General features: G+C 39.7%; 1 protein-coding gene across 6 annotated transcripts in view; it reads right to left on the bottom strand.

Annotated features, from left to right (window-relative positions):
* Positions 1 to 14,561, bottom strand: part of MAP3K4 (mitogen-activated protein kinase kinase kinase 4) — a 114,381-nt gene that overhangs the window by 67,543 nt on the left and 32,277 nt on the right. For all 6 annotated transcript variants that reach the window (XM_034669417.1, XM_034669418.1, XM_034669413.1 and 3 more), the window contains exon 2: positions 10,267 to 10,457. In XM_034669417.1, the coding sequence (XP_034525308.1) occupies positions 10,267 to 10,457 (191 nt within the window). The remainder of the gene's footprint in view (positions 1 to 10,266; positions 10,458 to 14,561) is intronic.

The following is a 14,561-nucleotide window of genomic DNA, read 5'->3' as shown; positions in this document are numbered from 1 at the left end:
ATAACTTGAAAGCCCATTAATAACAGGCAAGTTTGTTTCTATCTCTAGTTTTCTTTTAATACTAAATCTCTTTGCAGGGTGCCTGGGTGGCTCAGTCATTAAGCATCTGCCTTCGGTTCAGGGTGTGATCCTGGCGTTCTGGGATCGAGCCCCATGTCAGGCTCCTCCGCTGGGAGCCTGCTTCTTCCTCTCCCACTCCCCCTGCTTGTGTTCCCTCTCTCGCAGGCTGTCTCTCTCTCTCTCTGTCAAATGAATAAATAAAACATTTAAAAAAAATACTAAATCCCTTTGCAATTAATAAAAAGTCAAATACAAACAACTTCTGAAAAGGAGAATAAATCAAAAGTATACAGAATGTTGGGGCGCCTGGGTGGCGCAGTCATTAAGCGTCTGCCTTCGGCTCAGGGCGTGATCCCAGCGTTCTGGGATCGAGCCCCACATCAGGCTCCTCCTCTAGGAGCCTGCTTCTTCCTCTCCTATTCCCCCTGCTTGTGTTCCCTCTCTTGCTGGCTGTCTCTCTCTGTCAAATAAATAAATAAAATCTTTAAAAAAAAAAAAAGTATACAGAATGTATTACATGACAAGTTCTCATTATAGTATTACAAAACTAGTTCATAATAACTTCAGTAAGACTAATGGAACATCTGATGTCCTGAGTGGCTGCAAATTAAATGGTATGATTTGGTTAGTGAAGTTACAGGGATCTTCCAGAGTAGTTACTTTTTCCTTTGGCCAATCACCAATAATTCCTGCCTAATCAGAAGAACATGAAAGGAAAAGAAAAAAAAAATTATAATGAAAACAAAAGCAACCAATGACAAGCAATATAGTTCACTTGTTTAAAAAGATATGAGACAGTCAACTGAATTCTCCCACCATCCATATCTAGAACTGGCTCCTTAGAATATGTATAAAATGTATTTTTTATCAAGTCCTTGAAATACTTCTGCTCTCCCCTGAGTACTATCCATACTCAACACATCGGCCTTCCTCAAGCTCTCAAATGCGTAAGCGTGCACACATGGCTGCTCTTTACCTTTAAGTGTGAGATGGTCATTAGAGCAAGATGTCCTGGATTACCAAACAATGTCAGCAATCTGTAGGGTTTAGAGATCGAATTCATGGTTCTCAAATATCAGTCAACATTAAGAATCACTGAGGTTCTTGCTAAAATGCGGACTCCTGGACGTACTCCCACTGTCTCTGACTCAACCTGGCTAGAATGGCGCATTTTCAGAAACACTGCTTTCTTCAACCCCCTCATTTTCAAGTAGCAGCTGTACAGAGACTGTCATAATCTTCACAGCAACACTGTGATGAAGACTACCATGGAACAGATGGTAAATATTGCGACAGGGATTCTAACCCATGTTCGTGTCATCACACCAGGTGCTCACACACCAGTACTAACCGCCCAAGGAAAGGTTAGACACTGAGTGTCATAAACGACAGATTATAGCAGGTAACTAATCTGTAAAGACTTTAAATAATACCACATACTTGACTGGGGGCTCTGAAGAATGGACAGAATTCAAACAAGGGCAGCAAGAAAGTCAAGAGTGTCTTTTAAGCCAGAGAAGAAGAGCATGAAGAGACACAAAGGCAAAAAGAAGAGAGTTTGGCTGCAACAGTGAGTCCTTATGTGGGTAGCCTGAACCAGAACTTTGACAATCAGGCTGAGTTTAGGCTAAAAAGCTGAAAAACAGATTTAAGTCCACTCTAGTGAACAACAAACAATCACGTGACTGACTAGACAGTTGACCCCTTGAACAAGAACAAGGGTTTGAACTGCACAGATCCACTTATACACAGATTTTTTTTAAATAAATACTGTAAATGTATTTTCTCTTAGATTTTCTTAAAAACATTTCCTTTTCAGGGCGCTGGGTGGCTTAGTCAGTGAAGCATCTGACTTGATTTAGGCCAGGTCATGATCTCAGGGTTGTGAGATCGAGCCCTGCACTGGGCTCCACACTAGGCAGGGGGCCTGCTTAAGATTCTCTCTCCTTCTCTGCCTCTCCCCTGCCCTCTCTAAAAAATAATAATAAATAAATAAAAATTCATTTTCTCTAGCTTACTGCATTGTGAGAATATAGTACATAATACATTTACAAAATATGTGTTATTCAACTATTTATGACATGATAAGCCTTCCAGTCAATAGTAGACTATTAGAAGTTAAGTTGTTGGGGAGTCAAAAGTTATACACCAATTTTTGACTCTGCAGGGGATTAGCCCCCCTAACCCTTGCCCCGGCATTGTTCACGGGTCAACTCTACAGACTGAATTTGACTTGTAACCATTTTATCAGTTCAATTTTACAGCAGTATCATACTCTTTCAAAAACAAGTTGCTAATCTTACTACTGCTAGCAAAAACACAGACTTTTACACACACACACATACACATACACTTTGAGATATTTGTTTATGATAGGGAAATTCGTATGTGTATACATGTAGGCACACATAGGTTCAAATTCTGATATAAGTATCTTGAGATATTCATTCTATCTCTATAATTTGGCTATTGCAGTATAGTATAATACTGCTGGCGAAATGGAGCTGATACTGATTACAAGGCAGATTCACTTTGAAAAGGACGTGGCTTGAGTGTTTTAATTCTTATATAACCTATTTAAACTGTGAGATGAACTAGATTTACTTCCTTCTGCTATGTTAAAAGGCACAAAAATTTAAGGATGAGATAGCATGACTATCTCTCCCTTAAACCAATCTTAAGAAGAACAGCTACATATNCTTTTTCCTTTGGCCAATCACCAATAATTCCTGCCTAATCAGAAGAACATGAAAGGAAAAGAAAAAAAAAATTATAATGAAAACAAAAGCAACCAATGACAAGCAATATAGTTCACTTGTTTAAAAAGATATGAGACAGTCAACTGAATTCTCCCACCATCCATATCTAGAACTGGCTCCTTAGAATATGTATAAAATGTATTTTTTATCAAGTCCTTGAAATACTTCTGCTCTCCCCTGAGTACTATCCATACTCAACACATCGGCCTTCCTCAAGCTCTCAAATGCGTAAGCGTGCACACATGGCTGCTCTTTACCTTTAAGTGTGAGATGGTCATTAGAGCAAGATGTCCTGGATTACCAAACAATGTCAGCAATCTGTAGGGTTTAGAGATCGAATTCATGGTTCTCAAATATCAGTCAACATTAAGAATCACTGAGGTTCTTGCTAAAATGCGGACTCCTGGACGTACTCCCACTGTCTCTGACTCAACCTGGCTAGAATGGCGCATTTTCAGAAACACTGCTTTCTTCAACCCCCTCATTTTCAAGTAGCAGCTGTACAGAGACTGTCATAATCTTCACAGCAACACTGTGATGAAGACTACCATGGAACAGATGGTAAATATTGCGACAGGGATTCTAACCCATGTTCGTGTCATCACACCAGGTGCTCACACACCAGTACTAACCGCCCAAGGAAAGGTTAGACACTGAGTGTCATAAACGACAGATTATAGCAGGTAACTAATCTGTAAAGACTTTAAATAATACCACATACTTGACTGGGGGCTCTGAAGAATGGACAGAATTCAAACAAGGGCAGCAAGAAAGTCAAGAGTGTCTTTTAAGCCAGAGAAGAAGAGCATGAAGAGACACAAAGGCAAAAAGAAGAGAGTTTGGCTGCAACAGTGAGTCCTTATGTGGGTAGCCTGAACCAGAACTTTGACAATCAGGCTGAGTTTAGGCTAAAAAGCTGAAAAACAGATTTAAGTCCACTCTAGTGAACAACAAACAATCACGTGACTGACTAGACAGTTGACCCCTTGAACAAGAACAAGGGTTTGAACTGCACAGATCCACTTATACACAGATTTTTTTTAAATAAATACTGTAAATGTATTTTCTCTTAGATTTTCTTAAAAACATTTCCTTTTCAGGGCGCTGGGTGGCTTAGTCAGTGAAGCATCTGACTTGATTTAGGCCAGGTCATGATCTCAGGGTTGTGAGATCGAGCCCTGCACTGGGCTCCACACTAGGCAGGGAGCCTGCTTAAGATTCTCTCTCCTTCTCTGCCTCTCCCCTGCCCTCTCTAAAAAATAATAATAAATAAATAAAAATTCATTTTCTCTAGCTTACTGCATTGTGAGAATATAGTACATAATACATTTACAAAATATGTGTTATTCAACTATTTATGACATGATAAGCCTTCCAGTCAATAGTAGACTATTAGAAGTTAAGTTGTTGGGGAGTCAAAAGTTATACACCAATTTTTGACTCTGCAGGGGATTAGCCCCCCTAACCCTTGCCCCGGCATTGTTCACGGGTCAACTCTACAGACTGAATTTGACTTGTAACCATTTTATCAGTTCAATTTTACAGCAGTATCATACTCTTTCAAAAACAAGTTGCTAATCTTACTACTGCTAGCAAAAACACAGACTTTTACACACACACACATACACATACACTTTGAGATATTTGTTTATGATAGGGAAATTCGTATGTGTATACATGTAGGCACACATAGGTTCAAATTCTGATATAAGTATCTTGAGATATTCATTCTATCTCTATAATTTGGCTATTGCAGTATAGTATAATACTGCTGGCGAAATGGAGCTGATACTGATTACAAGGCAGATTCACTTTGAAAAGGACGTGGCTTGAGTGTTTTAATTCTTATATAACCTATTTAAACTGTGAGATGAACTAGATTTACTTCCTTCTGCTATGTTAAAAGGCACAAAAATTTAAGGATGAGATAGCATGACTATCTCTCCCTTAAACCAATCTTAAGAAGAACAGCTACATATGACTAATTATTGTCCAAAACTTATTAAAATCTTAATTGCTGTAATTTGGCAGTTATTTACCATTATCCAAAAGTACAATTTAAATAATACCACAATTAAATCCTGTTACTCATCAAAATATGAAATTAAGCCTGATCAGTGAGATAATTCAAGAGCTTAACTGGTAGGTTATATCAGTCCGGATGTCACATAGCTGACTTTTTTTAGGTAATAAGGAACTAACCGTTCATACCCAGACATTGTACCATTGCTATCATATTTATCACAGCTTCTAAAAGAAGTTGCTCATGTTTCAAAAACAAAAATGACTTTAACATTCCCAGGGAGATGCAAAAATTGGATAAAATTCCTTTTTGCATACTTCTAAACTGGCAATCAAAATTTGAGAGTCCACCAACATAAAGTAAGAAATAAAACACTGCTACAATGACAACCCCACCTTCATTCTTCACATCCCCACCCAACTCGACAATGGCTACCTCGCCTTCATCCTTCACACCCCCTCCATCCCATCCCAACAATGGTGACCTCACCTATGTCCTTCACCTTCCCGCCAGGGTCTCCTCTCTCCTCAGTTCCCTGGCATCTCAGACAACCACTATGACAGACACTTGTTTTGAATTACCCTGCTTGGCGGTTACACAACTGCATATTACGCTTGGAAATCACAAACGATGAATGACACAATAAATCTTTTTACAGGATTTGTTATGTCCATTTGCAGGAACTTCTCTAAAGTCTACTCCCAGTGGTGGATTTGCAGAGTCAAGGACAACCAACCACCACTTGATTGTATTAACAAATTACTTTCCCACAAGGATTGAGACAATTTACACTCCCATTAGCCTTCTATCAAAGCTGCCATCTCCTCATACCTTTGCTAGCAGTTGCTCACTGAGGAATAATAAGAAATATATTTACATCTTGTCCAGGGTCCTGGCACAGAATTGCTAAAAACTCTTGGAATTTCCTGAGTGATAGGAGCATCTTTTATTATTCATAAGGAGCCCCTTTCAATCACATCTGTATTTATGCTAATGAGGACTTAAGGGGTGCTCCTAGATAGTCTCAGGATGGGGCTAGTCACAGGAGGAGGAAATCATTAGTGGGCTGGAACCTTCAGCAGCCCCCACCCACCACCCTAACCTCCCAGAAGGGGCTGGAGGGGGCAGTCTGGAGATAAAAGCTCTATAAAAACTCTTTAATAAGGCAATGTGATGAGTTTCCCGGCTGGTGAACACATCCAGGCAGTGGGAGGCTGATCCCAGAGGGACCCGGGGGGATTCACATCACCCCCCACTGCTTGCCCTATGCATCTCTTCCATTTGGCTACTCCTGAGTCTTTATAATAAACCATAAATGCAAGTAAAGTGTGTCTGAGTTCTAGGAACAGTTCTAGCAAATTATGGAACCTGAAGAGGGTCTCATGGGAACTCTTGATTTATAGCCAGTTGGTTAGAAAGTGACCTGGGACTGAATTTCTAATTATAAAAAATAAATCTATAGTAGTTAGTTACTACTGTAGATTAGTAGTAGTTACTCTGAGCCTATAATATTAAAAATAGTTAAAGAATCATATCCATATAATCAGTTCATGACAATGGCTACCATTGCTTAAAAAAAAAATTAATGGTTACTCTCACGTCCTTGCAACTTAGTGCCCTCAGTTACCTTTCTGTGTTCTTCTAGCCCTTCGGGAATGCTTATGATGTCGTCTGCATTGACAAAGGAGAGGGGCTGGAGGCATAAAGACAGTATGACTGACTGGACACTAATTCCCCGAAGCTGTCTATCAAATGCAGGTAGGAGCTAGTCTGTTACAGCCCACAACCACACCTCCTGCTACTGAAATAACCTGTGTGGTCCCCTCCCACACTGACTTTTGGTAGCCTTGTGTAGCCAAAGCACGCAGCAGAAGTGGTGTTGTGTGACTGACCTCCCAAGCTAAGAACCCTCGCAACTTTCACCTTGATCTCTCAAGACACTTGCTCTCGGGGAAGCTAACTGCCAACTTAAGAATTCTAATTACCCAGGAACAAGTATGCTGTGAAGAATCCCAGGGTAGCCATGTGGAAGGTCATGTGGGAAAAAAAAAACAATGCCAGCCAGCTCTCAGCCCACATGCCAGACATGTGAGTAAAGGAGCCATCTTGGACCACAGAGACCTAGCAGACACCATGTGGAGAAGAACTGAAAGCCCACACTTAGGGCCCTATCCAAGCCATGACAACATCTCCAGCCAACTGAGCCATTCCAGCTAAAGCTCCAGGCACGACGGGTTTGAGACGAGCTGTGACTTGCCTAAATATGTGGCCCACAGAATCAGGAGCACAATAAAATGGTTGTTCTTTCATGCCACTAAGTTTTGGGGTGGTTTGTTACACAGCAATAGATAACCAGAAAAATGCAAATATTATTGCTGACATTTATTAAAAAGATGAGTCCAACTTGGACTGCAGTTCTAAAGTGAATAGTATGATTCAGAGAGCCTTTGCTTGTAACAGTGAGAAAGAATGCACCAGTTCATATTTCCTGGGAAAGCTTTTCAAATAAATCTGAAGAACCTAACTAATTCTTAAAGCTCTTAAAAATACTGAGGGACCAATATATTATCATGAATCACACACTAGTTTGAAATATTGGTCTCCTGGCCTCAGCTTTCAGGTCATAGCACAAATGTCACTTGTTCCAGAAGTCTTCTAGCCCCAGGGCTTCCCACTCCCTCCTGTGGACACCCACAGCAGCCTCTCCTCACCACCGTCCATCCCAGCTTCCCCGCAGGAGCCTGCACTGCCTGTTTACCTGCATGCTTCCCACGTGAGACTGGCCTTTCACCACAGCTTGTAAGAGTTATTATTTCTGTGTATTGGGGTCATAGGTATATTTATTTCTTTTTGTCTGTAGTTTCTAAATTTCCTATAACGTGATCTTTTACAATAAGAAAAAGAGTAAGTTTTTAAGGATTTTGGTTTCCTAGCTCTGCTGTTAGATAGGTACAAGTCAAAAGATGTATGGCCATTCACTTCTTTACCTGAAAAATGGCAGGAACTGGAATGAGTGGTCTCTAAGACTCCTTCCAGACCTAAAATCCTGTAACTTTATGAAATAAATGGTTCAAAGAAATTGAAGGAAAAGAGACAGGCTTCCATCTTCTATTTCCCACACACCCCGGAAAGACAGTAGGAGCTCAACAAATAGCTAGTGACTGGGAGTGCCTGCATGACGCAGCCGGTTAACCGTCCGAATCTTGGTTTCGGCTCAGGTGGTGATCTCAGGGTCTTGAGACTGAGCACCGGGTTAGGCTCTGCGCTCCGCACGGGGCTGCTTAAGTTTCTCTCTCCCTCTCCCTCTGCCCCTCCCCACCCCCATGCATGACGCGCACACTCTCTCTCTCAAATAAATCTTAAAAAAAAAAAAAATCTAGTGACTGGTTTTCTGACTGATTACTGAAAGACAGTATAGTTAACTCAAGTACTGCATTCATAAGTGCAACATCTGCTGCTTATACTAGGAAAAAGTCCAAATCGAGTACCAGGCGAACTGTTTCTAAAAACAGTCCTGTCACTATCTCCAACCTTCTGGCCTCAAAGTTGCTTTACAAATCCTAGACCTCTAGTTTCTCAATCTATAAAATGTGAGAATTATGCCCTCAACTCCTATTCTAAAATAGTATGGACCAACAAGTGAAGAAAAAGCAGCTGTGCTACTGGCATCTTCTCCGTTTCAGCAGCTGGAAGCCCAACTGTATTAACTAATATCGATTCAGCAGATGCTACCGCAGTGCCTCCTGTTTCAGATAAGGAACTTCTCCAGACGTCTTTGAGAAAATGAATAAAGATCGATTTTAAAGATGATAAACTGCAATGGAAAGCTATTAGTTTCCAAACGGGGTAGTAAGTACAGGTCACAGGTTAACATCCTAGTACAAATAAAGCTTTACAAGAAAGTAAAAAAACAGGGGGCCTGGCTGGCTCAGTCAGTAAAGCATGCGACTCTTGATCTTGGAATTGTAAATATGAGCCCCACATTGGGTACAGAGATTACATAAAAATAAAAAAGTCCTGGGGCACCTGGGTGGCTCGGTTGGTTAAGCATCTGACTCTTGATTTCAGCTAAGGTCATGATCTCAGGATTGTGGGATCAGTACCCACGTTGGGCTCCATGCTCAGCACGGAGTCTGTGTGTCCCTCTCCATCTGCTCCTCCCCCGACTTGTGTGCGTATACTCTCTCTCTCTAAAATAAAATCTTTAAAAATAAATAATTAATTTGAAATTTTTAAAAATCCTTAAAATAAAAAAAGAAAGCAAAAAAAAAATCACCTTCCCTATGGAAAGGAAAGACTATTACTGCTTAGAAATTCTTCCTTGGGCAAGATTTCACCCAAGCAAATAAATACAACAAAATCCACTTCTCTTGCCCGCCCTTCTTTCTTGAGGAAGGGCTACAACAGGGACACAGAGTGAACTTGCCACCTTACAACCACAAGAGGTCAACGTGTGTAAGATATGTGTGGGAAGGGGAACCTGGCCAGACAGAAAGGAAGAACAGGGGCCAAAGAAAGGAAGAAATGGGCATGAACCTGATGTCAGTGAGGGAGAGCATGTGATAGGGGAAATTTCTCAGATAAGAAATAAAATCTATATTTTGTGCAGCAAGAGATGAATGGATTCTAAAAAGCTATGAAATCAATTTTAGGACAAGTGGCTTGCTGAAATTAATAGGGGAATTCTAAAATCATAAGGCTTCAGTGACCTGAGGATCTAAACCAGAACGCAGGGTACGAGGAGACAGCAGGTCAGCACGATTTGATTAATCTACCTCAGAAAAGAACAGCTGTGACATGCTGGAGGAAGTATGAAACGAAATCAGAAAACAGTCCCAGCTTCTAGGAAGAGAACATTATCTGGACTCTGAGATTCCAAAGAGAAAAGAAGAACACAAATTCTGTCCGTGGTGATGAGGTGTGGGTACCATCCAGGCATGGTGCTTAGCAAGGAGGAGGACTGTGCACACTTAGGGCAGCATCAGGGTCACTGATAGAGAGCACAGGTCACAGGCTGGTTGGGGAAGCCTGGCTCTGCCACTCCCACTGCCCAGTACATCATGTCTGGAAGACAAAAGCTAGGGAGTCAAAGAATAAAAAAAGCCACCTCTCCCATCTATCAACAGCCATCTTAGATGAATGCACGGATTTGGGCCCACGTGGCCTCTTCTACAGACCAAAAGGAATACAAATGCCCACACCACCGGCTTTAACACTCAGGACAAACCTTTCTATCTATTTAACAATACTGCTCATGGTAATAATTCAAGAATGAAGAAGTGAAATTTAAAAGCAGCATTAAAACCAAATTTAAGATAAAAAAGAAAAACATTATCGTAGAAAGGATCAATCAGCAGTTACGTGTTATACAGATCATGTGCCGAAAGTGCCAGGCCTGTGTATCTTTGTAAATATCAGACTTACCTTTCAAACCAGATCGACTGGCAGGCCTCCCTACGTTATTCCTCTGGTGCTTGGCAGACATGCGTTTCATCTGCCGAGGTGTGCTGGGGGGAGAGGTGCCATAAAGGTTCTCCGGATTGGTTTCATCTGAAAAGTCCTCTGGATCAGACTCAGAATTCTTGCATGCTGAATCTCCCAATGTGCACTCTTGCCTACGAAAGGCAGAAAGCAGAGAAAATATTCAGTAACATATTAAGTGAACTCCAATCTAAACTGCTTGAAGCTTCTTTTCTTTGTAAAACTTTTCTATGGCTACGTCTCCTCCTCAGCAATGTGGTTTTTCTCCTCTATTTGTACTTGTGGAACTCACAGAACTTCTCCTTCGCCCAAAGGGAGTAACGTCTGGGACGGCTTCTGCCCTGACCCCGAGCAACAGGAGGATTGCAGGGGCAGAGCTGGTGTGCAGTTTCTGCTGTTGATAGAATTCTGACAGAAAGGAGTTTAAACCTAAGCACTTACAGACTGAGAAGAGAGCCAAAGACTAGAAGATACCAACTGAGAGAGAACAAAGCATGTACTTGTGTGCTAGCCACTGCAGGTTGGGGGGACAAGTGGGCCAATACAGCCCTGCCTTGGACTTCAGGGCAGCATTTCCTCTTTTTGAAGCACACACAACAGGAAGTATAGGAACGCTCTACTGTGATCACAGCAAAAGCTGCAAAGCGGGAGCTCTGTGATCGGAGCAGCAAAGCAGGGGGTACTGATAACTTACGGCAGGTCAGTGTTTCTACGTTCTCTGCCAACCACTACAGTGCAGAGCTCAGGGGAGCAGTGAGGGAGAAGGATGCAGTGGAAGAAAAAGGAATTAGTTTCTCTTCACCTTCAAAATGCAACTCCTCCTCAACTTGTTCTCTGGTAATGCTTCCTGCCGATCCTCTGTCCCCAGCCAATTTCTCAAATAGTATCACTATTTTGATAATGTTCCTTTCAAATACATACCACAGTCTATCCCACTCCAAATATTCTTTCTAAAATACACTTCATATTTTACAAACGTAACTCCAAAGTATATCCAAACTATAACCAGTGTTCTTCCTGGCAATTTATATCCTGATATAAAATCAAAGCTATTACAAAATCAAGATGCAAAAAGAAAACACCACTCTAAAGTAGATGACACCATTATGGCTGAGTTATACTGACAAATAAAACTTCAGAAAACAAACTTTCAAAAAATAAAAATGCTGCAGAATTATATAAATTTACAGCACTGAAATCCATAAAGAATCCCTCTAACAGGTCAAAACTGATTTAACCAGACAACGGTAGTCTAGACCCTGTGAGTACCGTGCCCCCACACATATGTGCACACACTAAGACATACACATGAAATACCCTGAAAGCTAGCTACAACAAATAAAACCATAAGCAAAGTTAGAAATAAGTTGTAAATATACGTATTCCCTTAGGCTAACCATAACCGAAATATTACATAGTGATACAACAAATAATACAACTTCCAGATGAACTTGAAATTTCCTACAACTAGTTCTTCCACACTCACTGTAAAACAGTTCATTTAGCTGATGAGAAGACATGGCTATCCATGCCAAGGTTGTTAATCTCATCTCCCTGGCTGTAGTGCTTACTAGCACAGTTCTGGAATGATTCACATGGCAGATTTTGTGGTCTGAGGACTTCGGTTCAAATCCTGACTGCGCTGGCTACTAGCTATGAGGTCCTTAGCCAAATTATTTAAAATCTCCACACTGCACACTTACAAAACAAGGACAATTCTTTGACTCCAATGAGGATTAAATCCAATAATGCATGCTTAACAAAAGAGTAATAATAGACTGGGGGTTCACTCAATGATTGCTACTATTCCTGTTCTAAGCCTTGGAAGTCACTGGACCCATTTGCAACCCACTGAAAGAAACTCAGTTCCTTACTCATCTGCTTACATTAAGAGTGGGGGCACCAGGCTGGCTCAGTCGGTAGAGCATTTGACTCTTGATCTCCTGGTTGTGAGTTCAAGAGCCCCACGCTGGGTGAAGAGCTTACTTAAAAATAAAAATCTTAAAAAAAAAAAAGAAGGGAGAGAAAGAAGTCTGCCTTTGAGTTCAGCATGGTATATATAGGCCTGGACACCATTTTAAAATTTGTAGCATCTTCTAAATTCTTTCAGATTCAATACTATAACTTTTTTCGTCCCCAGAAAGATAAAGTCAATGGTAAGGAAGGGCAATGTATTTCATTACTTTTGTATCTCCAAGTTTCTAGAATAGTGTTCAAAACCATTCAGTGTTTTTTAGCACAATAATATATCTCGTATATTAGAATGATAATCACTATAAAACTACAGTGCAAACATTTAGCCAGTTTAATACATGGAGGCCAGACAATAAGGAATGCCAAGCTAAACAGAAAAATGGAGTCAGATAAAGGAACACACAAGACCTCATTTAGAACATGCTCTCTGCAGTGAGGAGAGAGAGACGTGAACTCAGGAGTCAGAAGACCGAAGGCTAAGTTGCAGCCTTAGTAGACAGGTGACTGCATACCTGACATAATCTTTCTAAAACTAAGAAAAAGACTAATATATAATTTGTAATGTCAACATTCTAAAATACTTCAGGAAATTCAGTTGTGAATATTCAAAAGAATCAAAACAAAATGCCAGAAATAAATGCCTATGCAGAAAACACTAAAATATAAACAGGCATATAAAATGGTATGTTTTACTAGTACCCAGCAGTATTGTGTGAATGAATAAATTAATAAAATGCAAGTGAAAGTGGAAGGGGATTTTCTGAAGAGGTACTGAAAATGTCCAAACTTCAATAAGCCAAGTCTCCAAGGGCAGGCCCCCAGAGCTAAGGACAGAGTCATGACAAAGAGAGTTTATTTTTCAAATAAGTACCCCTGTCTAATCTACATATGATGGAAATAAGTCTGGTGCCTTAATACAGATAAAAAGAGTCAAACACAGCACATATAATAAAAATGTTAAGTTTTATGAAAAATTTAATTTGAGGAAACAGAAAAAATATTTCTGTTGTGCTGTCATGCAACTATGGAGAAATTATTCTCTACACGTGGAAAATTTCATTTGGCTGCACTCTCCAAATAAAAGTAGACTAAGTCCCTGTAATACTTGTACAAAAGCTGAAGATCTCTTGCTTTTAAACCTGCACCTATCATAAAACAAAGTCTTTATACCCTCACACAGATACAATAAACACTACTGATTTCAAAGTATTTCCAAATTATTTCATTAATCTAACAGCAAACCTAAAAAATAACATGGAGCCAAAGATGAATACTGTCATAAACAATGCATTACAATAGATAAAACAGTACATTTCATCACTCTTTAATCATTATGCCACACAGAAAATGAGGTAGAAAAAATGCCATGTGGTGCTATATAACTCATAATTAAAATAAATTTTAGAACAGACATCATATAAAGGTGAAGTTATGCATTTAATACTTTCTTAGGATTTACTTAACTCCATCAAGATGGTATTCACACTTACTGGAAATGTTAATACATTCCATGCAAGTCACTGAGTAACTTAACACATGTCAGTACAAAGTCCAAAAATTTAAAGGAATTAAAATAAAGTCTAGCATTCAAAATATAAAACTCACAATGTCTGCCAACCTATCAAAAATTAGCAAGGAAAAGGAAACTACAACCCAAATGAGGGAAAAAAATCAATAAGCAGACCAGAAATTACTCAAGCAAAACTTGTAAAGATGAAAATTATATCTGCAATGAAAAATACTTTGGATGGGATTTAAAAGCACCAGATGAGACACAGCAGAAGAAAAGATCCATGAACTTGAAGACACAGCAACAGAAACTATCCAATATAAATTAGGAAAAGATTAAGGAAAAAAAAGAAAAAGAATAGAGCATCAGTTATCTGTGGGACAATATCAAGCAGTGTAACACATGTGTTATTAGAATCCAAAATGAAAAAAGGGAGGCACAGAAAAAAATCTTTTAAGAATTAAGAGCTGAAAATTTTCCAAACTTGAAGAAAACTGAAAGTTCACAGATCCAAGTAGCTCCACAAACTCCAAACAGAACTTTAAGAAAACTATCAATTTTAATTATGCATATCATAATCAAATTGCTGAAAACCAACAATGAAGAGAAAAATCATAAAAGGAGCCAGAGAAACACAACTTAGTTTGGGGAGTCTTAATGTAGAAGCAATATATAATACGGAGTGGGAAGGGAAATCCAGTAAAACTTTCTCTTTGCTTCTGTAAAAAAAAAAAAAAAAAAAAAAAAAAAAAAT

Source organism: Ailuropoda melanoleuca, chromosome 10, assembly GCF_002007445.2.
Source record: "Ailuropoda melanoleuca isolate Jingjing chromosome 10, ASM200744v2, whole genome shotgun sequence".
NCBI lineage: Eukaryota > Metazoa > Chordata > Mammalia > Carnivora > Ursidae > Ailuropoda > Ailuropoda melanoleuca.
The sequence above is the reverse complement of the archived record's forward strand: the minus strand, read 5'-3'. Positions and strand labels throughout refer to the sequence as shown.